Below are 22743 nucleotides of genomic sequence, written 5' to 3'. Positions count from 1 at the left end.
ACAGCTGGCCAGGGCTGCCTTCCCTGCAGCTTGGTGTGGCCTGAGCACTGCCATGAGCAGCCATCTCTGACTGGGATGCAGCCCAGCCCTGACATGCTCGACTTCTTTAAGAAAATGTTCTCGCTAGCTATTCTGGGCTAAAGGAAATGGTAATTTCAGGAAGTGCTTGTGGGGCAGGCATGCAGAAGGACGAGTCTCTGGCATGGCTTCCTTCTTGCGCTTTTGAGTCGTACGTGGAATATTTTTTGCATATCATTTGCATGCACAAGAAATTTGGGCCCTAATCCTGAATGGTTGGTTGTTGGATACTGAATCCCTTTGAGGACTCAGGCCTTGGCTTTGATGTAGCTCCTGGCAGCCACTGAGCACTGGGCAGCAGATGCTGCCCTCTCCTGCAGAGATCAGTGAGGTACCTGTCCAGGGGCATTTGCTGGGTGAACCAGGACAAAGCCCCCAGTTTCCCGACTCCCAGCCAGGTGCCTTGCGCTCTGAACCAGCCCATCGCGCACACGCAGTGCAGGAAAGGCAGAGTGCTTCCTGAGAGCTGCAGATCTGTGATGCACCCTGTGAAGGGGAGCTGGGGTTAATGGGCTACTCTGCTGCTTTGACTGTTTTGGTGAGGGATAGCGAGAGTCCAGCTGGACATGTGGCTAAGAGACTGGACCAGTGTGGCCGTGGCTTGGGGACGATGAGTCTCCCATATGCATTTGCTGTGGCAGGAGATGATTGATTCACACAGAGGCTTGGACAGTTTTGTGACTGGTAGCGTGCGTAGAGAGCAGTGATGGGGAATTGGATCAGGACATCAGCCTGATCTTGGAGAGACCCAAAGGGACCTCTCTTTGTAACATCAGTAATCGCCTGTTGGTGGGGCAGGATATGGGATGTGAGATCACCCTGTGGTCCTGACCCAGGCTGGGGATGCCCCTGGTCTGGTAAGCTGTGCCAAGGGCCCTGATGAAACCTTGCGGTTCATGCATGTTGTAGTATGGTGCTTTGGACTTGCCCCTGCTATGGTTATGACCAGAGAAACAGACCAAAGCACCGTGGGGCTGAAGACAATGCGACACAGTTGTGCTCACTCTTGTCCTGTTTCCTTTGCAACAGCAAGTGCCAAAGTGCCCCAGATGCATTGCAGCCAGCATGGAGGATTGCAGCAAGCACTGCTATCCCTGCAATATGCAGGTGCCTGCTCCACTGTAACCCCACTGAATAAGTCTGGCTGTGCCCACAAAACGAATGCCCCAGGCTGGGCCCGGAGGGGATGGAGTCGGAGTCTGGCGCAAAGAGGGCTCTTGATAACGCAATGTGAGTTGTTCCTATGATACACAGTGCTACTGACTGCCCCCAGGCAGAGCTGGCTGCAAAGGGCAAGGAAAAGAAGGGCCTTGTGGGGAGGGTAAAAACTGGGTAAGGACAGTGCCGCAGAGAGAGGGGAGTGCCGTGGAGATGTGCAGAGCTCCCAGGCCTGCGAGGAGGAGGGCACGCGAGCCAGGCTGGAAGAAAGGAGTGGGCAGCTTGGTGGCTTGGAGAGGGTTCCCAAAACCGCTGGTGCTATTGTGGACTGGATTTCAACTAAGACAGGAAGTGCCACGCATGGGAGGTTAGGAGGGAGTGCGGATGGAGGTGGGAGAGTCTGAGGGATGCAGTGGGGGGGGCTGGCCAAAGGAGATGGGGAACAGAGATGTCTGGACTGAGACTAAACAGTTCCCACAAGGCAAGCAGAGCCCAGACCATTAGACACGCAGCGGAGAGGGGGAAGGGGCTCAGTGCCGAGCCTCACGGCCCCGGGGGAGATGAGCTCAGAGACCGAATGGGGAACCCAGCTACGAGCTTGTTGCTTAAGTGTCTGTTTTAGCTTCAAGTTGGCTCCCTGGCAAAGAGCAGCCCCTTCCCAGCACAGCTTCTCTGCAGATGTGGGGAAGCAGCTGCCTCGAGGGTGGGGAGGAGGAGGAAGAAATGTGCCTTCGAGGCTGGTCAGAGGTGGTCTGGGCAGGGGGGCTTGTCCAGCTTGTGAGATCAAAGCGCCCGGACTTGGAAGAGCCTGCATCTGCTTCTCCTGCTCCTTTGACAGTGGGAGGCTGGAGTCTGGCTCAGCAAAGGCCTCCAGACCTTTTAAGTGCCTATCCCAGCACACCCCAGCAGCAGACAGTGGTGCTGCACGCTCTCTGGGGTCTGTGAATTCTGCCCAAGGTGGCAAATGTCTAGCGTATTGTCACTGCTGGAGCTGGCAAACACTGCCCCGCACCCTGTGGATGCTGCAGCAAGCAAACAGCCAGCCTCCAGGGGCTGGGAGGACAGGCAGCTCAGCCAGGCCAGCGCTGGAGCCGATCTGCTTTGGGTCCACTAGGAAGTCACATGCTGCACAGGGCCATAACAGGGGCAAGGAGCAAGCACAGAGGCTCTCAGCAGGGCCCTTGACATATCAGAGGTGCACAAAGAGCACAGGAGGGAGAGCCCGGGAAAAAACAAGAAAAGGCAGCTTGAAGGCTTTGGCCCAGGCTGTAAAGGATTCCTTTCCAGAGTCTCAGGCCTAACCAGTCTGAGGCAAAGGCCTGAATGGTTGTAGACTTTGCGCTGGTTGATGCAGAAACACATGTGATTGCATCAGCTCATGAGGTTTCCACTCCTGGGGCATGAAAGCAGCCGAAGAGTTAGGAGAGTTTGCAAAGGATGCCTGAGCATGCCGGGGATGCGGCCCATCCTCACGTGGAGGAGCTGAGGTCCGTGATGAGCCTTCGCAAGCCAAACCATTCTGTGCTCCACGAGACCTTTCGGAGGGGCAGCCCCAGGCCCTGGCAGCATTGGCTTGGCTTGCTATCGGTCACTGCTGCTTTGTGGGAAATGCCCAACTCCAGCACACAATGCCGCTTGTGACCGGGCCTTCTCCCGCTCATCTCCTCCAGGATTTCTGCCCTGAAGCCAGCCTCTGGCTGGAGGAAGGAGCCCCGCTGCTGTTGCTGTTCTCAGCATTTGGCTGTGCGTGCAAGGCAGTGAAGTCGCTTGTGGCCTGAGAGAGACCGCACTATTGTTCTGGCCCAGAGAGACCCCTTACTGCGACGTGCTGCTCTGGGCCTCCCGAAATAACCAGCTGACACCCAAACGACCAGGTTCCCTGTAGCTCAGCAGCTGCATCTGAGTTACAGCTTGGGCACGGCGTGGGTTGGGATGATGACAGTCACGTGGTGACGTCCGTGCGCTGCCTGGGTTCATCCTGCAGTATCGTGGACCTTGGTCAGTGTTGAGCACCGCTGCGCAGCAAGGCGAGATGCTTGCACTGCAGTGCAGCTGCCTTCATAACTCTCTTCCGGGACAGTCAGGCCTGGCAGAAGGGGAGGGGCAGCTGGGATCCAGTGGTCCTTCCCTTGCAACTGGTCCTTCCCTGGTGAAGCTATAAGCCCATGACAGATTTGTCGACCTGCTTGCGTCTCCTATATCTGTGCTTGGGCTGTATCAGCCCGTCATGCCCCGAAAAGAAATGCTTATTTTGGGCACAAAACCTGTGCAAATGCCAGGCTGCTGCTGCGTGAGAGATGGAAGCAGGGCAGGGGGTCTGCTCTGTGCTGGCCCTTCTCCATGTGCTCTGCTTCTGCAGGCTGCTTCTTTGCTGTGCCCCCCACCCCCAGGCAGGACCCGCTGCTCTGCTCAGAGCTTGCCGCATCAGTCCTCGGCGCCTGTTACTTGGTCGTGCGAGTTATGCCTCCCCAAACGAGCTGCGCTGCATGTGTCCGCAGCCTCTCAAGGGATCGGTTGTGCACGGTGACTAATGCCTCCTCTGGTTATTGCCATTGTCCCCAGGAGATCTCGCTTTTCTTCTTCCCACCACACTTTGCCTGCGGACAACGTGTGCCTGTGATGAGTATCTGCTATTTTGTGCAGAACATAAGGGCCCTGTGGGGCCCAGGGGCTCTTGCTGCATGAACACATGGGAAGGTGCAGGCCCTGCCCCAGAGAGCGTCCAGGCTAGAGAGATGAAGGCTGAGGTGAAGAAGTGGGACAGCCTGCTGATGAAGGGGCTGGGGCTGCCAACTCAGACAACCGTAGGAACTGGGCTAAAACCTCAACTCTGGGAGTCATGTTATTGCATGACAAACCCTCTTGAAACAGAGGAGGAAGCTTCCATCCCGCCAGGATGATACAGAGAAGATTGACAGCATGACTCCTAAAGGCTCACATGCCAACAACCAAGACCTGCATGCTTGTTATCTTTCGGATGCGTGGTCTTCATGCCGTCAAATGATGGGGGTGCTGGCTTATGGCTTCCTAGTGTCCTGGGAATGGCAGTACTGGGGTGAGGGAAGCCTTGCTAACCTTGTGAGTGTGATATTTATTGTGTTATGTAGTCCACTGCTGCTTTGTAATGAGCTGCACCTGTGAATCGATGCAAGTAGTGCGTGGAGCACAAGGAGTGAAGATGAGAGGAGAGTGCAAGTGTACAGTGCAGAGGGGTGCCGGTCAGCACCGAGGAGCAGGGTGCGGTTCAGGATAGCAGCTGGTGGGCAGGACATCATACAGGAGCTCCGCTGGGGAAAGGGGTTTCTGAGTGTGTCCCTGACGTATCAGGAGGCAGGTACTGAAGTGAAGAGGCAGCACGTTCAGAGCTGCGAGAAGGAAGTGACTGGTGAGTCCAGCTTGGCTAGCTGTAGAACTTGCTGCCGTGCATCTCATGGAGGCCAGGAGCCAAGCAAGATGCAAAGAGGGGTGGACCGCCCGTGGAGAGTGGGAATATCCAGCATGACAGCAGTTAGCACTACTCACAAAACTAGAGGAGAGAGTCAAACCCCTGCCCGCAGGGCTTAGACCAGCTTCCACATACCTGGGGTTATCATGAGACCTTCATGGCCCCACATCTGCCCGTTTGGGGGGAATCTTGCCCATTCCCAAGGGGCACAGGGTGCTATCCAGTCTCAGGCAGGAGCTGGGCTAGACAGGCCTTGGGTGTGACCCCTGAGACTCCGTAGAGCTTGGAGGAGAGGCAGGGAACAGGGGATATCCTGCTGCTCCTCCTGTCTCCGGCTCTGCTCTGGGGGGCCGGAGGGAGTCTTAAGCCTAGTGTCCTGGAGGGCAGAGCCCTGAGACAGAGTGGATGGATGGCTCCCTACCCACAGCTGCTACCTGCGCTGGGTGGGGAAGCCCTGCTGCTGTGCTTCCCCTGCACTCCCAGCTGGGAAGTGGGCAGCAGGCTCGGTGCAGTGCTGGCAGCCGCACCGCTACAAGGAATATAGGAAGAAACCAAAAGTCCCCAGAGTCTATAAATACACCCGGAGCTGCCATGTGACCAGAGCCCATGTGAGCGTGCCCAGAGGAAACGGGGCTGTTCCCAGTCCAGGCCTGGGTGCCGTCACGAGATCTTCAAAAAATGCCCTGATCCAAAAATATGCTCTGGAAGAGCTGAATTGGAAGAGCTGAGTGCTCTGGTAAATGAGGCACCTTCCACCCTGCGTGCCAACGTGCCAGAAGAAGTGCTGGTCCCTGTGTAGAAGCACTTGAACCCCCACAGCAGAGCCCAGTGCCCCTTGCCAGTTGCAACCAGTGTGGCACCAGCAGATGGTGACCTGGGTTTTCTGGTGGGAAGCAAGGGCACCTGAACAGTGGGAAGCAGAAAGCCAACAGAAGAGCCAAACGTGCTGGACGGACCGTGAAGATTACGGGCCAGGAAGTCTCAGGGTCTGTCTGCGCTGCACTGAGGAGCAACAGCAGCCACCAGAAACCTCTCTGAGCTAGTTCACAGGCTGCCAGTCGTGCCAGGGGAGCTCCCTGCTGGTGCAGCTGCTCTGCGAGTTGTACACCAGCTCCCCGGTTTGCAGCTAGCCTGGGTGTGTGCTCAAGCTGTAGACGCACCCTGTGCCTTCACTTGCAAGGCTGCCCTGTTCCCACGCAGGGCCAAAAGGGCATCCACAGATGTCTGTTTGGAAAAAGGCCCCGGGGTCCCTGAGAAGCACGCTCTGCTCCTGCATGTGCCAGTCACCATTGTGTGCACGAGCTAGACGTTGCCAGAAAGGGAGCTGCTTGTAAAGACTTGTCCGAAGGTGCCTGGGGAAAGTGTCCAGGACGGGACGTGTGCTGGTTTGCAGGATGGTCAGGAAGTGGGAACAAAGTTTTTCCAAGGAGCTCAGAGACGGGTCTGTAGGTGCTCAGCACCCAAAACTGGGGCCAGACTTTTAAGAGGCCTCAGCACCCCCCTAGGTGAGCTCCCCTGAAAGAGCTGGCTGCTGAGGTTGCGGCCTAACGGTAGCCAAGCCCCTACGGGGGCTGTGTGACGTAGGAGAAGGGCTGTGCAGAACGCGCGGCAAATTGAGAACAGCAGATAGCTCCGAAGCGGACCACATGCTGCAAGACGTCAGCAAAAACGAGCAATTAAATCATTTTAAGTAACAGCATCATGGTAAAAAACTTCCAAATCCATCTGTGAATGATTCACCTACAAAGAGAGAGGCCAAAAACACCAAGCACATTGTTCGCTAAGAATAGCTGGCTCTGGTTTGTTTTTTTTCCTGCCCTTAGACTTTGCATACTGCTGCTATGTTGTGCGTACAGATGGCTTGACTGCATGTGTGCCCATAGGTGTGTGCAGGGTACACTGCGAACACACTGGCAAAGGTTTATGTGCAGCTCTTCCACCTCAGAGCCAGCTCTGTCTGCTTTTGGCATAGCAGAGTGAAGGGCAATTTGAGGCCCATTTGAGCACGCATCTCTTATGGGGGTAGCTGGGGCATCCGGAGGCGCCCCTAAATGTTTGGGGCAACAGGGAATTAGTAAAGGGTGGAAAAGATGCAAATGAAACCAAATAGTACCGCACTCTTCCATGCTTCCAGGCACTGACGGACTTTCCCGCAGACGGTAAGTGAAATTGCAGGGCTTGTACACAACAGGCACGTCTTTATGAAGGATAGCTCGAGGCACAGTGTAACGACCGTGGCTGGGCAGAAGGGAGCTGGGAATTGGGCATTCACAGCATCTGTCATAGTGAGCTTGGGCTCATGAAGGCTCATGCTATTCATCACTGCTGTCCTCTCTAAGGTGCACACCTACTCTGCTTGACATCGAGCTAACGCAGCTAGCTGCAGCCTCTCTGCTGTGTATGGCCACAGCTGGCACGGTAGGGGTTGCTGCAGTACCAAACATCACTGATGCTTCTGCATTTGGCCAAGAGAGGCAGTCATGGGGCGGGGGGTCTGCCTCTCTGTCACCCGCAGGGTTGAGGTCCAGGAGGTGGGTATGAATCAGCTAAATGGGGCGGTGCGTGGAGGGGAGAATAAAAAGGAACAGATTTTTGGCAGATCTGCCCTTGCATGGCGGATCCCCAGGCACTTCCTGAGATCACTGCTGCCTCCTCTAATTGCATGAAGACAGGCAGAGAGACCTTGGCCCAGATTATTCTTGGGTGTAACAACTGAGAAGCAGTAATGGCATTTGGGACCCCACGGCTCCTCAAGCAGCTCCTGGGGGATGTTGGGAGGGACAAAGGGAGGGGAAGGGCCGTTTTTGTCTCCAGATGTCATAAGCAAGGGATTTAGGTCATGCTGGGGCTGGGCTCTACTTCCGAGGTGGAAGAGGGAGGAGAGGACAGGACTGTCAGGATGATGGAGTAGAGGGAAACCTGCCCACCTGGGCCAAGGGAAGCGATGGTGATGTGCTACGCTAATGCCTTGCCGTGGTCCCTAGGTCAGAGCCCGTGTCATTGGCGTGGAGTGTGGAGTTGCTGAGGAACTGGACAAGGAGCACTGTCTCATCCAGCCTGCAGTTGGAAGGGGTTGGGCCGGGCTGGGCAAGCACAGCACCTTCCCGGCCAAAGGTGAGCTTTGTGAGAGACCTGTGAGACCCTGGTTGGGAGGCTGAAGTGGTGCATAGACATTTTTCTAGACTGCTGTTAGGAGTCAGCTCTACCCAGCGTGGGAGGAAGGGGTCAGGGCCGCGATTCTCAGCCAGGGTACCACAGCACTGTCAACACTGCTAGGTGTGCAGACATGAATCATAAGAGACAGCCAGGGTGTGGAAACCTTGCTGTGGTCTTCCTGAGCTCTTTGCAACAGAAGAATCGCTCTGCTCTTTCTCTGTAGTTGAACATTGAGTGAAAGCAAAGACCTGGCATTTTCCGAGGGTGGGGGTTGAGAACTGCTGGGCAAGGGTCATCCGAGTGCTTGGCAAGGGCACAGGGCATAGGCTCGTCTCGGGAGGAACGTGGGTGCCAGGCTACGACATGGCACTTGGGCTTGTGCTTGCCGCTGAGGGGGGATGGGCTTGAACCGCATGCAGGACTGGGTGCAGCCTGCACCTTGCCTTGCTGTGCTGCGCCGTGCCCTGCAGCGGGGCAGAGTCTGCGCTCCGGTTTCGTAAGCTGCGGCTTTATCAGCTTCTGGGGGGAGCGTGGTCACACAGAAGCCAGCACACACATGGTTTCTGTCACAGCTCTTCGAGTGGAAAGGAAAATCTGTGTCTAAAAACGGCCCAGCCCATAGGAAGTGCTTGGGGTGAAATGAGTGTTTTACTTGCGAACAAGATTTAATCTCCTGCGCTGGAGACAGCTCTCTGCTGGTCGGACGCCGCTCGCCGTCAGCTCTCTAGCGTGCCGGCTTCAAGACCAGGGTCCCTCGGAAAAAGTAAGTGGTGGGGAGTCGGGGATGGGGCCAGCGCTTACGCTGCCTGGAGCGGGGGGGTCGCTCTGCAGACCTGCGCCCGCCACAGGGCTAGGATCCGCCGGGGGAAGTGCAGCCTGGCAGTCTGCGCTCGTGCCAGACGGGGCTCCGGCGGGTACCCCGAAGTCCGTCTGTGCAGCGGAGGGGCGAGGAGGGTGAATTAGGCGCCCACCCTTGCCGAGGGCCAGGCGCGAGGCCAACCTTTGCAGGGCGCACGCTTTCTCCCCAGAGTCACGAGGCCGGCGGGCAAGCCGCTCCTGAGCCCCCCGAGGAAAGTGACCGCGACTCCTGCTGCCTCGACGGCATGAGGACGGCGGGCGAGCCGTGCCCGGGCCACCGAAGGAAACGGTGACTGCAGACCCTGCTGCCCCAAAGGTAGGTGCAGTGGCCGGAGGGGAGCCCCGCCGGCACGCAGCCTGCCGCTTGGGCAAGCCGGGCCCCTCGGCCCGGGGCGGTCTGGCCCCGCCGGAAGCTGCAGAGAGCAGCCAGCCGGCGGCGGCGGCGGCGGCGGCCTCCCGGGGCGGGGTGGAGCGGAGCGGGGCGTGCGCCCGCCGCTCGCACATCCGGGGCCGGCGCTGCCGCCGCCCGACCCGGAAAGCGGCGCCGGGCCGAGGCAGCGGCGAGCCGGGCGCGGTGAGCGGGGCGCGGGGCGGCCGGGCGCGCGGGGCTCTGCCCCTGTCCCTGTCCCGGTGCCGGTGCGGGTGCGGGTGCGGCGCGGGCTCCCCCCGGCCCGGCACAGCTTTGGGCTCCCTGGCGCTGTCCAGCCGCCCGCCGCGGAGAGGGGCAGCCGGGCACAGGGCTACGGTGGCACCGGCTTGAATGCGGTGGGGACACCTCGGTTGCGGTTTGCTCCACGGCTTTTCCCGCTGGCGCTCTGCGGTCCCTCGCGGGACAGTTTTCCTGGCCGTCGTGCTGGCATCGGCGGCTAGACTGGCATCATCAGCTCTGCTCCAGGAGCGCCAGCCACTAAAAACGGGGGGACGAAGGAGCGGCGCTCGGGCAGGGCCGCTGTAGGGAGTGGGGTCCGTCTTGCACCGCGTCCAGTGCCCGAGGGGAGTCCCGCTGGCACAACCACAGCCTGCCGAACTGGCAGCGATGGTGTTGCTGGGTTTGAATGCAAGCTCGCTGATCCCTGGCTGGCTTCAGAAATTCCTGGGAAGCTTTCTTAATCCGGCTGAAATGCAGCACCAAGCTGGGTTTGTGTTGGCTCTTCTTCGCTAAATCCTCCGCAGTAGCTTCGCTGCCCGTGCCGTGCCGTGAGCTGAGCCGGGCGAGATCCGGGCTTTTTTTGGAGGAAGTTTATGAATATGTTGCACCTCTAATGGCGCTAAAAAGACACTCCCGTCCGAGGAGAGAAGCCCAGAAAGCACTGGAGCTTCGGTCTGGGCCGTGCTTCGCCGCAAGGTGACAAATTGGATCCAATCATTACATCCTAAGGGCCTGATTCATGGCAAGGCTCGGGCAGTTCTTTAGACCAGTTTCCGATTGCAGACGGGCTGCCAGAAATCCGATTCAGATTTCACACACGTGCTGTCATGTCTTATGCTCGGCACCATAAGGATGTCTGCAGCCTTTACATAATGGCCATAGTTACAGAGGGATAATGTAATGAGTTGTGATTGCTGGGCCTGTCCAGGTTCATTAACAGCCCTAAATGCTGCCCGCACAGCTGAGTGTCTTGCTGTTTCTGCAGCCTATCCTTTCTCGTTGTCTCGTGTCTTGGAATTGACTGTCTTCCACTTCTGAAAGATACAGGAAATAGAAATAGAAATGTGTCATCTGTTTCAGCGCGCGGGGTTACTCCGGTAACAAAGGGACCTACTGATCAGATAAATCATTGGTGGTTGAGTCTCGGGTGGATGTTCTTGCCCTGGCTGAAGACTCCCAGTCGTTTTAGTCTGCGACGCTGAACCTGTATTTTTTGGTAACTTGTCTCGAGCCGGTGTGCAGAGGTGCGAGCTGAAGATGGGTAACAGTATTTCAGTGCAGATGTGCATGTGGCAGAAAATGTTACAGCAGAACAGACCAGTGGCTGAATCTGCTGTCCCCTCCCCAGCAACGAGCAGTGCTGGGGTGAAAAGTGAAGGCTTGACCCTGGTAACACCAGCCGGGTGATTCGCACGGGGCTTTGAACCCGTGTAGGGCTCAATGATTACTGCAAGAATGCACAGTCTGTCGGGAAGGGGCCTGGCTCCAAGGCTGGGGCTCTGTAACCAAAGGGAGAGGTGGGGATAGTAGCTGCCCACCTGCGGCGTGCTGAAAGCTTAGTGGGCTCCTAATCTCCCCAGCCCCTGCTTGTCACATGCCTGAGAGCAGCCCCAGGTCACCCCCATCCCCTCTTCCTGTGTAGAGGGAGCTCAGCAGTCTGTACCCTCCCCTTCAGACTCGGGTCAGTCGAGGCAGAGGGGAGAAAAAGCCAAAGTTGCAGATTTCTGTCCTGCCTGTGACTGAATCTGGAGAGAGAGGGTTTCTGCAGCGCAGCACCACCCTGCCCGTTGCCCAGCTCAGCTAATCTGCGTCTCCCGGGACACAGCAGCTGCCCTTTTATCTCTGGACTTTTTTTTAAACTTTGCATGACCCGGAGTTGACGGGCCTTGGATGAAAATGGAGACTGTTGGGATCGGTGGCAGTCCCCTCAGTCTGGAAGCTGTGCAGTGGGCACGGAGGGCAGCTCAGTAGTCTTTGCCTGCTTGTAGGTGGATGGGTGCGAATGCCCTGGTGAGGTATACACCTGAGAAGTTGTCTGATCATTTATGCACGCTCTGCCCTGTGACTTATAAGGCTCTTCAGCTGCTTTCCTCTGGGCTTGACCTGCCTCCAAGCTCATGTGGGCATCTGCCTCAGTGCTTGGCAGGGTGAGGCCAGCAGAGTTGAGTCCTGAACTTGGTCCTGGGTATATAGATGGACCAGGCATTTCCACGAGGCTCCTCTTCCCTGCCCGTCTCATGCCCCATGGCCCTGTGGCTGTGTGAGCAGCAGCAGTGCCTTGGGGCCTGGCCGACACTGATGCCTTGGCACAAAATCAGTTTGGCTCTGGGTTTGGTTATCTCCGTCCTGCCCCTAGCTGGGAACCAGTGCCCTTACACTCCTCCTACCCACCCTCAGACACCTCAACCAGCGGCTCTGTGAAAAATCCCCCCAATTCAGTGCACGTTCTCTCCAAGGTGAACGCAGTCTGGCTCCTTGCTTGACGGAGAACCCTGAAATGCTGGTGCTGCCGGCTGGAGCATATGGCCTCAGACTGGGTCCCTGCCTCTGCTGTCTTATTAGCTGCTGGGCAGAGGATGCCCCGGTGTTTTCTCTATATCTGTGTGCTCCTTATTTGTGCTTCCTGTATCACATGTGCACGCTCTGCCGTCCATGCTCGGGAAGCTGTGGCCAGAGTCTGCAGCCAGCGCTCCTGCGGGCCCCTTGAATCACAGCAGTTATGAGATTTCCTCCCTAAGGCAAGTGAGACGGTGCCTTTCTAACTGTGCACCTTCTGCACCTGGCCTTTGCACCAGCGCACAGTGGCTCAGGGTGGACATCTCATGCCGACGCAGCACTGATGTCAGTGATGACACAAAATGCGAGGTAACCCAGCCCCACAGACTGACTTCTCCGCACTTACCATTAAGGGGCCTCCTTCCCCACAGTGCTGCACCCTATCCCGTCACTGACACCAGTGCAGAGTGCATGCAAGCCGCTGGCAAATTGGAGCAGTGCACTGTACTCCCACTTTGATGGCAAGTGTGTGTGCACAAGCTGTGCGGCCCAGCCAGGCCCCAGGTTTCTCCCTGGATCTCACTGGAGCACTGGTGCAAACTGGCTGCAGCTGCTGGTCTTTCAGCCAGTTACTTATCAAACCCAGCCCCTGGCTGTCCTAGCGCCAGATTTCCCCAGTGCCCCTGAGGTATCCAGACAGAGGGCAGGCAGCAAGGGAGGGTTGCTCTTGGTAGGATTAAGTCTTTCCCTGCTCTCCTTTTTGTGCTTGGAAAACTCCCAGGGACTGCAAAGGGGAAGTTTGTGTCTGGTGCAGCTGCCATTGCTCTGGCGCTCTCTGAATGCATTCAGGCCAATCCCTGCAGCCTGCCTGAATGCTGGGGGTAGGGAGCAAGCTGGGCCGTTCTGGGCAGGGCTCTGAGCCATTCTGGGCAGGGCTCTGAGCCACGAGGGTCCTCATGGAAAGAGCTCTTGGCTCAAGCAAGGAGGGCGACGTGCTGTCACCCAGCAAGGCCTGGACATTGTTTTCCCTGCTGACTCTGCATCCTGGCATGACCCGTTTTCTGCAGGAGCTGCAGTTTGCTTCCCATTCCTTGGAGCCTTGGTTGAGAAGGATGGCGGGGGCTGGGTGGCTTGTGTTTGCCCTGGGGTAAAACCCTCCAGGGTTCATTGCACACGTGTGCTGCAGCTGTCCTGTTCCTCCTGACGTGCTTGCTTTGAGTCGGTGGATTGGTGTGTACCCCTGGAGCAAGCCAGGACAGGTGCCCTGCCTCCCTGTACTGGTGACTGCTCCTGCTGGGGGGGCTTTGAGGTGTTGTCTCCCCTCGGTCCTGGGACCACTGCTTTGCTCAGGGCTGTTACAACTGCAGTGTCTTCTGGGCAGCCCCTGTGCAGTGGTAAGGTCTCAGCAGGAGGGGAGAGAGGAGCAGTGCGGTCCCCACATTACTAGCTGCCAGTGTGGTCCAGCCTGCTAGTTGCTGCCTAGCCGCGCACACTGATGCAGTCCATCTGTGGTTCCTGGAAGCCTCTGCACTCCCACAGCCCCTCAGCTCAGCTGCTTTGGTGTTTTCTGGATGTGGTCTGACTGGTGCCCCCATATTGCCGTGGCCGTGCCTCCCTGCTGCTTAGGAGGGGCTGGGTTCTTTGTCTGGCAGCCCTCCCATGGCACACGTGCACGGTGGTGGAGGGTTGTCTTTCCATGGACCCACGGGCTCTGGAGCCCTGGAAGCAGCGGCAGGAAGTCTGGACGATAGCAGGGCTGGTCCAAGGCCGAGGCCGGCATGCAGCCACGAGCCTGCAGGGAGTGCTCTGGAGCTCCGTGGGGTTGCTGTGGGAACCTGCTGGGTGGAGGTGATGGCAGGATCACGCTCCTGATCCTTTAATCCCTATTGCAGCCATCCTGCGGGAAGGTGTGTGGCTGCCGTATTGGGCTAGAGCCCAGTGGGGCGTGTAACTCATAAGTCACTGTGCAGTGAAATGGTGTGTGGCTTGGAGAAGGCGGAGCTGGCTTTTGCAAATGCTCCCTGTCCGGTGTGGTGAGACTGGCCCGCTGCTGGCTGGCTTACCGATTCCCTGACCTGGAGCAGAGCAGCTTTGGCAGGTCAATGGCAAACCTCAGGAGGGTGATGTTCCTCCTCACCCCTGGCTTCTTTGTGCTCCATGCCCTCTAAGGACCTGGTGCCTGCCAGGCAAAAGCAGCGTGAGAGGCGGGTGAGTCCCAACCACATCCGCAGTGCCGTGGACGCTGGCAGGGCACTAGGGGTTGGCAGGGGCAGCTGGCGGAGCGGCGGGTGTGCTTGGTGTTTACCGCTGGTCCGTGTGTTGCAGGGTGATGGTCCAAGGAGCCCGGCATGCCTTATGTGGATCGGCAGAATCGCATCTGTGGGTTTCTGGACATTGAAGAAAATGAGACCTGTGGCAAGTTCCTGCGGAGGTACTTCATCCTGGACACCCAGGCCAACTGCCTGCTGTGGTACATGGACAACCCCCAGGTGAGCCCCTGGGGTGCACCGAGGAGTTCCCTGCGGTGCTCGTGTCACTCTGGCAAAGGAGCTCCTGCTTTGGGGCGTATGCGGCAGTCCCTGGGCCCTTGGTTAGGAGTCCAGCGTGGTTGCCACAGAGCTGGAGCTGGCTTTTTCAAAGGGACTCTCATGCTTCAGCTTGGCTGGGGGGGGTTCAGCCAGGGATTGAGCAGAGGGTGGGCTAGGTGTGACCTCCCGAGGGACCTGGCAGCCTGGCTTGGCTCTTAGTCTGCCTTAGCAGTGCAGTTGCTGTTCAGTCCCTGTGCAGATGCAGGATGGAAGCTGGGGCTGGCCTCCTACCGCTGCACTGTGTTCACATTGAGTTCCTGCTCCTGCTTGTGGATTGGGTCCTGGTGAAGATGAGCAGAGGGAGCACCTTCAGTGCTGGAAGCAGCAGGTTTCCGGGGGGCCCAGAGCCCTGGCTGGTCCCTGCGGGTGGCAACAGCTGGGGTCCCGCTGCTGCCAACCAGTCTTGGAGGCTCCTGGCGCACTATGTGGTTCAGCGGTGGGCTCCTTCTGGCACAGAAGTCCCCTCATCACTCCCGAGGCAGTGTGGGCTGGGCGGCCCTGTGGTTGTCAGCCGACATCACGTGGCTTCGAGCCTGTTCCTCTTCCCCATCTCTGGGGGGGAGCCGCGTCACTTCACGCTGTCTCACGCCGGTCATTGTTCCTGGTGCTCAGCATGCCACGGGGATGCTGTCTCAGGAGGGACCGGCGGGTGGGACGGCAGCCTCCAGGCACTCGTGCAGGGTCGAGGGCTTCCTGCTGAGCCCGCTATCAGGGTGTTCCCTCCCCCGGCCATCCCCAAACTCCAGTTGGGACTCCCTTCCTTTTCTAACTCGGAGGCTGCTTTCCCAGGCCTGTGGCCGAATCCAGAGCTCACGGAAACACGCAGAAGTCTGCCTTCTGGCTGCGCTGCCTTTGGGTCAGGCCCCAGCTGGGATGCAGCTGTTGGCTGACGTTGCCTGAGCAGCCTTCTGCCCGGATGTAGCTGGAAACAGCAGTTCCCTTTCAAGGGGCAAAAGTGGGGGGCTTTTGCTTAGAGGAAGCAGGAATATTATCAGTAGCGAGGGCCGGTGTCAAACAGTCCTGATGCCCGCTCCTCTATGCAGCCTGGAGGCCTGCATGACACGGCAGTGGGCCAGTCCCAGCCCAAAGTCCAGGGGCAGCAGGAAACATTTGCAGAGCTGGTGTCTGGTCCATGGGGCTTCAGTATTGTTGCGGGCTGACTCCACGATCTGGGAGCAGGGTGGCACCCAGCGGCACGCTCTGCCAGTGCCAGCAGGTCCTCCCTACTGGTTGCCTGGCTAAACCGAGGGATGCCTTCGTCCCTCCCATGCTCCATGTGGAAAGCAGAGCAGCCCTGTGCCTGGGCCCCAGGTGCATATCACACCCTGACCTGTGAGCATGGGCTTGGGTGTCCCTGAAGTTAGTAGGATTTGAAGAATGGGTGTAAGGGCTTTGCTGAACAGTAAAGGGCTTAGCTAAGCGATGGCCTTGCCAGATCGTGGCGCAAGAAGCAGGCAATGCAGGATGCTTTCTGGTATGGGCTGAGCCTATGCGGGAGGAAGCTTTTCAGATCAGTCCTGTGCCCTGCACGCCTCTAGATGCAGCTCTGCCTCACAGCACGTCGCTGCTTGGAGCCATCCAAGGATACAGATGGGCGCGCCGGTTCGAGTTGGGCGATCCCTGTTAAGGTGTCCTGTGTCTGTGGGCTGCAGGACGTGAGGACGATGAGAAACCGGTTGTCCCAGGAAAGGCATCATGCAGAAAATGTCTTTCTGGGCCCGTGCCCTGGCAGGCTAGAGTAGCGGGAGTTTGTGCTTGGCATGGCTGCCGGCTCCAGGAGTGCTCCTGGTGTGTGGTGCAGGAATTCAAACAGCAGAGTATCCCACAGCTCCTGGGGTTTCTCATGGGCTGAGCCTGGGCCTTCTTGAACTATAGCTCTGAGTGAGCTGCCTGTACTTGCTTTCAGAGCGTGTCCCTGAGCTCACACTTTGTTCTCTGATGTGAAAGAGTAAACGTGCATTTTATCCTGCAGGGTCAGTGGCATTTAGTTGCGCTCCTGCTTTGCTCTTGGAGGGGTTAAAGGCAGAACCATGAGACTGCGAGTGGAGGGAGGATCATTGAACACCAGTGGTGCTTGTATTACTGTAGTGTCTAGAGGTTGCAATGAGTTTGGCGCCTTTCCGCGCTAGATGCTGCACAGGTGTAAGGTTGGGGGGGGGGGTGCAGTCTGCCCCCAAGGCCTGCAGCAGGCCGGAGCCCAGGTTTCCAGCTGCTTGAGCAGGTGATCTGACTGCTGACTGGTGTTCTGCCCACATCAGTCATTACCTGATCCTCTTCCTTGCTTCCTTCATTGTCTGCTTGTCATTGAACTTTTTGTGCCTTGCCAATGTCTTGCAGAACCTGGCTGTCGGCTCAGGAGCTGTTGGATCTCTGCCACTGACCTACATCTCCAAGGTAATGTTAGGGTGGTGCTTGGAGAGAATTAATGGATGCTATGCACTGCCCCCTCCTTCCGGTAGTGCTCTGGGGAGGTTAATGACGCGCCCTAGAAGCACCAGCATCCAGATACTGAGCTAGGCAGGGTGACGTTTCTGGGGCAGGAGATTTGGAGATCTGCATGGTGTTCTGTGCTGTGGGGTGGGGGATGGCGAGCAGCAGGTCCACGCTTGTTCCCTGTAGCCTGCTTCCAGGTGAATAGCGTGGTGGGGTGGTCTGCGTGAACCCTCAATGAGTAAACTGAGGCAGAGGAAGCCAGAGGGACCCAGGGCAGAGGGAAGAGGAATGTGGCAGCAGTGGGATTGCATTTGTGGCCTCGGATGCTCCATCCTCTGCATCCAGCATGAGGCCGTCCCACCTTTTGCTCCTGCAGCTGGACCCAGACACAGAGCTCCTTGCTCCTCTTGCTGTCTACATGAATCCCGGGTGGGGCGGTACGGGGGGACCCCACCCCTGGGTCGGAGGGAAACTCGCTGACAAATGATCCACATTGTGGCCTGAAGGAAGATTGCTGCAGCCCAGGGCTCGGTTGCAAACTGAAGGGTTGGCTTCTGCCAGGGGTTGTAACCACCAATTGCAAATACACTGGAAAGACTGGAGAAGCATATTGAAAACATTACAGCCTGGCGCAGGAGCAGGAACCCTGTCAGGAGAAACGCTCCATGAGTGCAGTGCCTGGAGCCCCGGGGGAGATTTGCATGCAAATGACTCTTTGGGGAAAAACCACTGCTATTTCCCTTCAGTTGTCCTAATTGCTGTCATGGAGCATCGATGCTAGGCCACCGTATGTTCAAGACTTCTGCGGGTCCTCGTGCAGCAAAGCCAGTGCCTGGGGTGGGGGCAGGGAACAGCCGACAAAGGCCCAGCCTCAGAGCTGACCTTCCTTTGGTTAGTTGCTGTATGCAGGCTGCGTTCAGTTGGATACAAGTGGGTTCCTGAGAGCTCGCTCCCCTGGGGCGCAGCTCCTGGTGCAAAGCAGCCCTGGGGGGCTTGCACGATTCCTGGCACTCTGACAGGTGCTCGATGCTGTCTGACCTGGCCGGCTGACAGCCTGGTAGCACATAGGGTGGTTCTGTAGCAGCGAGGCTGGCCTGGCCTGCTGCCAGGGCGACTGCCTGTGTGGCACGGTTGATTGCCAGCAGAGGAAAAGGCCACCCCAGAAGCTGCCACAGTAAGGCAGCAGCGCAGGAGCCTGCTTGTGGCTGAGGTGGCAGGTGGGAGGAAGCATGGGCATTCCCTGTGGCAGCCCTTTCTGCAGCGCTCTCATGTGTTTGCATGTGCATGCCTGTGTGCATGTGTGTGAGCATGTGCATGCACGAGTGCCACATCTGCCCTTGCTACGTTCGCCAGGCAAATAGTCAAACCCCTGTCCCTGCAGGTGCATGCCTCTTTGGCACTGACCCGCAGCCTGCCTACGAGGTCTTGGTGCATGCTGTCGCTCGTGCTGAGTGTCTGTGCAAGCACCACCCCTGCCCCAGAGGATCTCTGCCTCATGCCCCTCAGAGGGGTGCAGCGAGCACGCCTGTTGCAGGGGGTGCAGCCCAGACAGAGAGGCCTGGGAGGAAGAAAGGGGCAGTTGGGCCTCTCCCTCCTGTCGGGTTCATTCTGCCCAGGCTCTGGCTGGCCAGGTCGCTTCGTGGTCTACAACCAGACATACGCAGTAGTGGTCAGTGCCCCTTTTTGAGCAAAGTGGGTGCTGGAGCCTGTGTAACAAGACTGCAGTGACAATGAAGGCCCAGGACTGCAGGGCTTGGCTCCCTGGCAGAGCTGGAGACCTGGGGTCACACCCTGCTGGTCCTCACCCACGTTCCTTGTGTGCACGTGAGCCTCTTGTGCCCCATGTGTTGCTCCCCTGACTGCTGCTCTCTGTTCCTCTTCAGGTCAGCATTGCCACCCTGAAACAGAAACCCAAGACCCCCTTCTGCTTTGGTGAGTAATGTGCACTGTGGGAGGGGGTTTCAGAGGAAGCCAAGGCAAGGAGAGCCTGCCAGGCTCCTGAGCTTCCCGTGGGAATCGCAGCACTTCCCTTGGGAATCATGCTAGGCCTTTGTTACAGCCCCTGAGCCTGGGGTCCTCTGTTTGCTGGGAAGCTGCCTAGGAGGCCTTAAAATCCCCTCTCCATGCAGAAGGGCCAGCACCAAGATCTGAAGACAGCTGAGAGCCAAGCTTGGCCCAAGGGCAGTGCCTCTCTGCAGGTGCTGCGGGATGCTGCCTCTTCCAGCCTGCCGGCTGCAGCATGGTGCTCTCAGGGCCTGGCTCTGCACTGCTTGGCCCTGGACAACTTTGGGGAGGCAGGAGCTGCCACAGAGAAACAGGGGTTTCAGCAGTCTTGTGCAATGGCAAATGTCTCAAGTTTCTGCTTGCAGAAATCTTGTGAGAACATTTCCTCTGACCTGACTGGCTAGCACCCAGCAGGCAGCCCGGGCCAAGCAGTCAGAGGGCAGAGGCAAGGGCCCCTGTGGTGCCCAGGGACCCCCCGGCACAGTGGGTTGGGAGCAGCACTGCCTCTCCTTTCAGAGGCCTGGTGTCAAGGTGGTGAGTGAGGGTGCTGGCTGCAGACCCCAGCAGCCCCACAGGACGGTAGAGCTGCTGTCCTGGTTAGATTCTAGGTTACGATATTTCCCGGCTCACAGCACACACCGGCTCTGTGGTTTCAGCTGGATGTGGTACTCTTCACCTCTCAGCCTGCCCTCCCATGTAAGCTGCCCGCTTGCAGTTGCACAGCTGCCGTGCTGCACCCAGGGGTGGGCTGGGGGGCTGCGTCCCTGTGCTGTTCCCTGCAGAGTCTCCAGGGGAAAGAGCAGGAATGGCCTGGAGAGGAGCTGCTGACAGTCAGCCAGTCCTTATGTAATTAGTGTTACTCATGCAGAGCACTGACTGGGTTCCCTCTCTGCTTTGTTCCCTCCTTTGATAGTTATCAATGCCTTATCTCAGCGTTACTTCTTACAAGCCAGTGATCAAAAAGACCTACAGGACTGGGTGGAGGCTCTGAACCGGGCCAGCAAGATTACAGTAAGTCACAGTGCCATCTCCTCTGTTGCCCCATCCTGCCTGGGCCGTGATGGGACTGTCTGATAAAGCTTGGGGAAGTGGCTTCTTTGCCAGCCCCTCTGCTGCCCCCTCGGCTCCCCTTCCTTCCCGTGCAGCTTGCTCAGCGGAGGTGGCTGGTTCTGCTGACACAGCATGGTGCTGGAGGAGGGTGCGGAGCCACAGTCTCGGCTGCGCTTACTGCCGTTCGCGCCGCCTGCCTCTCCTCTCCTCTCCTTTCTGGGAATTCCCTCTCAGACTTATGGGTCTGTCTCCTTCTCTTAGTGCCGAGGCCGTGACTCACAGTCAGGAGCCCAAGGGAGAAGCTGAAGCACTGCTCTGTGCTGGCCACCACTCCATCTGCCAGCGTCCCTTGGGATCATAGGGCGATCAAGGGTGGGAGGGAGCTCACGAGGTCCCATCTAGCCCAGCCCCCTGCTCAAAGCAGGATCAGCCCTGACTAAACCAGCCCAGCTCAGTGTCTGTCCAGCTTGCTCTTGAAAACTTCCAGGGCTGGAGAGTCCATGACTCCTCTGCCTCAATGCCTGCCCACCCTCCAAGGCCGAAGGGTCTTCTGTGAGAGTGGTGAAGCACTGAAATGTGCAGATGCCCTGGTCCAGCCTCACGCTGCACTGTGGCATAGAGCAGTTGCAATGTTTGAGCTCTGGAGTCTCCTCAGCTGCCCTTGGTGCTCAGGGCTGCTCCCACGGCTGTTTCTGTGGTTAGTGGGGGAGTGCATTGCCTGCCAGACGGCTGCTTGGCAAGCTTCGGTGCCTGAAGAAAGAGAAAGCCCCGAGCAAACGGGCTGACTGGAGGTTATCAAAGCCTGCAGAGAGGCTTGACAGCCGAACAGGGTCAGGTTTCCAAGTGCACGGCATTACAGCTGGGACCAGGGACCCCAAGTGCTCCATACCTGGTACCTCCCAGGGCAGGCAGTGGTGAGAGCAGGATGCTGCATTAGCCTGAAGATGGGCCTTCAAATAGAGGGGGTTCCCTGTGGCTTTGCGCCCTTTCCCCATACTCAGATCTCAAGAGACCTTCATGTTTGTTTGCAGACATTAGACAAATAAGTGCCCTTCCCCATGTGCCCTGGCACAGCTGCTGTGCACAAGAGGCATGAAGCCCTTGGGAAAAGTGACTTCTGCTGGAGCTAGCCACATCCATGGGTGTTCTGGTGCTGCTGTGCTAATGTAATTACTGCAGCCTAGGCTCTGCGTGCAACTGAGTTTTTGCTGCTGTTGTCAAAGGATTCCTTTCTTATGCTTCAATCATTTGCCTATTCAAGTTTTATCCCTTCCTGGAACAGCGGGCCTCATGTGATGAGACGCAGCAAATACTTTGTCTCATGGGATTTGTCAGGGGTGTGGATTGTGACTGGACTTAAAGGGGGCATGCCTCTGTGTTTTCCTCTCTTGTATTCACACTGCTGACCCAATGACTTCTGCTTTGCATTCTCCTTGGCTGTTTAATGTTCCTGACCATGAGACATTGCCTCTCCCTGGCTCTTTGATGTTGCTAATTGCTTAAGTACAGAAGCAGACCAGAGTGATGGAGCCACTGGTGTGCAGCAGATCCAGCCCTCGGCTGGACAAGCTGGGTGGTAGAGCGCCTGCCTTGAGGCGTGATGTGGAAGAGCCACATTGATCTATTGAAGAAGTCAGATGATTTTAAAAGGGCGAGCTGTGGGATTCTGCCTGCCTACTGCTGACAGTGCTCGGTGGATGCCGCTCTCTTGGCGGGGACTGTGAATTATGCATTGAGAGGAGGCGTGTTGCACAGGCCATGCTTTGATCCCTATCAAAGACCGTTTTGCTCCAGTTCTGCAACAGTCCCGGTGGGTGCTGCGTGCCCTGCCTTCTCAACGCGCCAGCGCTGTACCTGTCCTCAGGCCTCCCCTGCCTTAGCGTTGGCTGGTGAATGCTACCTTTGCCTTCCTGTGTCTGCAGACAAACTGAGGCTGACACTGTGGGGACCTGCCCACGCAGTCAGGGGTGAGCTGCCTGTTCTCGCCTGCCGCTGTTTGTACCTGACATTCACTTCCTGGGCGAGATCTGCCATGGGGAGATCTTTTGCTTTTCAGGAGCCCTGAATGTGTGGCCCTTGTCACAGAGGTGCTTGGGGCACAGGACAGCGTGTAATGCTGCAGTAGATTCTGAGAAACGCCAAAGGAGCTATGGGGAGATGCTGGGTTTCAGTAGGGCCAGGGCTGCTAGCAGCCTTTTGCTTCTGAAGCACTCCCGCTTGACGTGCGTGCTGCCAGGGCGAGGGGCTCTCCTTGATGTGGTGTGGGAGCCAGCTTACCGGAGCACTTGTTCTGTGCTTCACACTTGCAACAGGTTGTTGCTGAGTAAGCAGGGCCTGCTGGCAGGACAGGAAGGATGGGCTGGCAGCGAGGACGTGACTGGGTTTTGGTGCCGCTCGGCGCTCGTTGCGTGCACGGAGGGGTGCCTGGAGAGGGACCAGAGCACGGCCCCACCTCGCAGGGGCTGTGATGGCAATGCCCTGCAAGCCGCAGTGACAGAGGCAGTCAGGCTAGCTGGGCTTTGGTGAGGGACATGGTTCACTGTGACCGCAGTGTCGGGACTGTGACCTGAGCTTGCTCCAGACCAGCCCCTGTGAGCAGGAGCCCTTGCAGAAGGTCAGGTCCCCTCCCCTGACAGTCTCTTGAAGCATATGTTGTGCAACCATTTCCTCTGCCTTGGTTGCCTCTGGCGCTAACATGCATGAGCCTCTGGCCCGTGGCCTCTCCCACAGCGGGGGAGGAGGTGCAAACAGATGACGTCCTTCCCGCAGCACTGCTTTGGGCAGCCGTGCGTCATGCCCATCCGTGCGGTGGCCTGGCACATGTGGTC

The 22743-nt window shown here is 57.9% G+C and overlaps 1 protein-coding gene across 3 annotated transcripts in view; it reads left to right on the top strand.

Annotated features, from left to right (window-relative positions):
* The first annotated feature begins 7329 nt into the window (after positions 1 to 7329).
* PLEKHA2 (pleckstrin homology domain containing A2) overlaps positions 7330 to 22743 on the top strand; it is a 33799-nt gene continuing 18385 nt past the window's right edge. For 2 of the 3 annotated variants that reach the window (XM_059730651.1, XM_059730649.1), the window contains exons 1-5: positions 9168 to 9269; positions 14166 to 14329; positions 16766 to 16822; positions 18745 to 18793; positions 19779 to 19876. In XM_059730651.1, coding sequence (XP_059586634.1) covers positions 14189 to 14329; positions 16766 to 16822; positions 18745 to 18793; positions 19779 to 19876 — 345 coding nt within the window. In that variant the 5' untranslated portion in view covers positions 9168 to 9269; positions 14166 to 14188. Of the gene's footprint in view, positions 7404 to 7665; positions 7796 to 8409; positions 8601 to 8865; positions 9012 to 9167; positions 9270 to 14165; positions 14330 to 16765; positions 16823 to 18744; positions 18794 to 19778; positions 19877 to 22743 lie in introns of those variants that run through there. The other variant, XM_059730650.1, reaches the window with a different exon arrangement.

The sequence above is a fragment of the Alligator mississippiensis genome, chromosome 7, assembly GCF_030867095.1.
Source record: "Alligator mississippiensis isolate rAllMis1 chromosome 7, rAllMis1, whole genome shotgun sequence".
Lineage (NCBI taxonomy): Eukaryota > Metazoa > Chordata > Crocodylia > Alligatoridae > Alligator > Alligator mississippiensis.
This window is presented reverse-complemented; position numbering and strand designations above follow the sequence as displayed.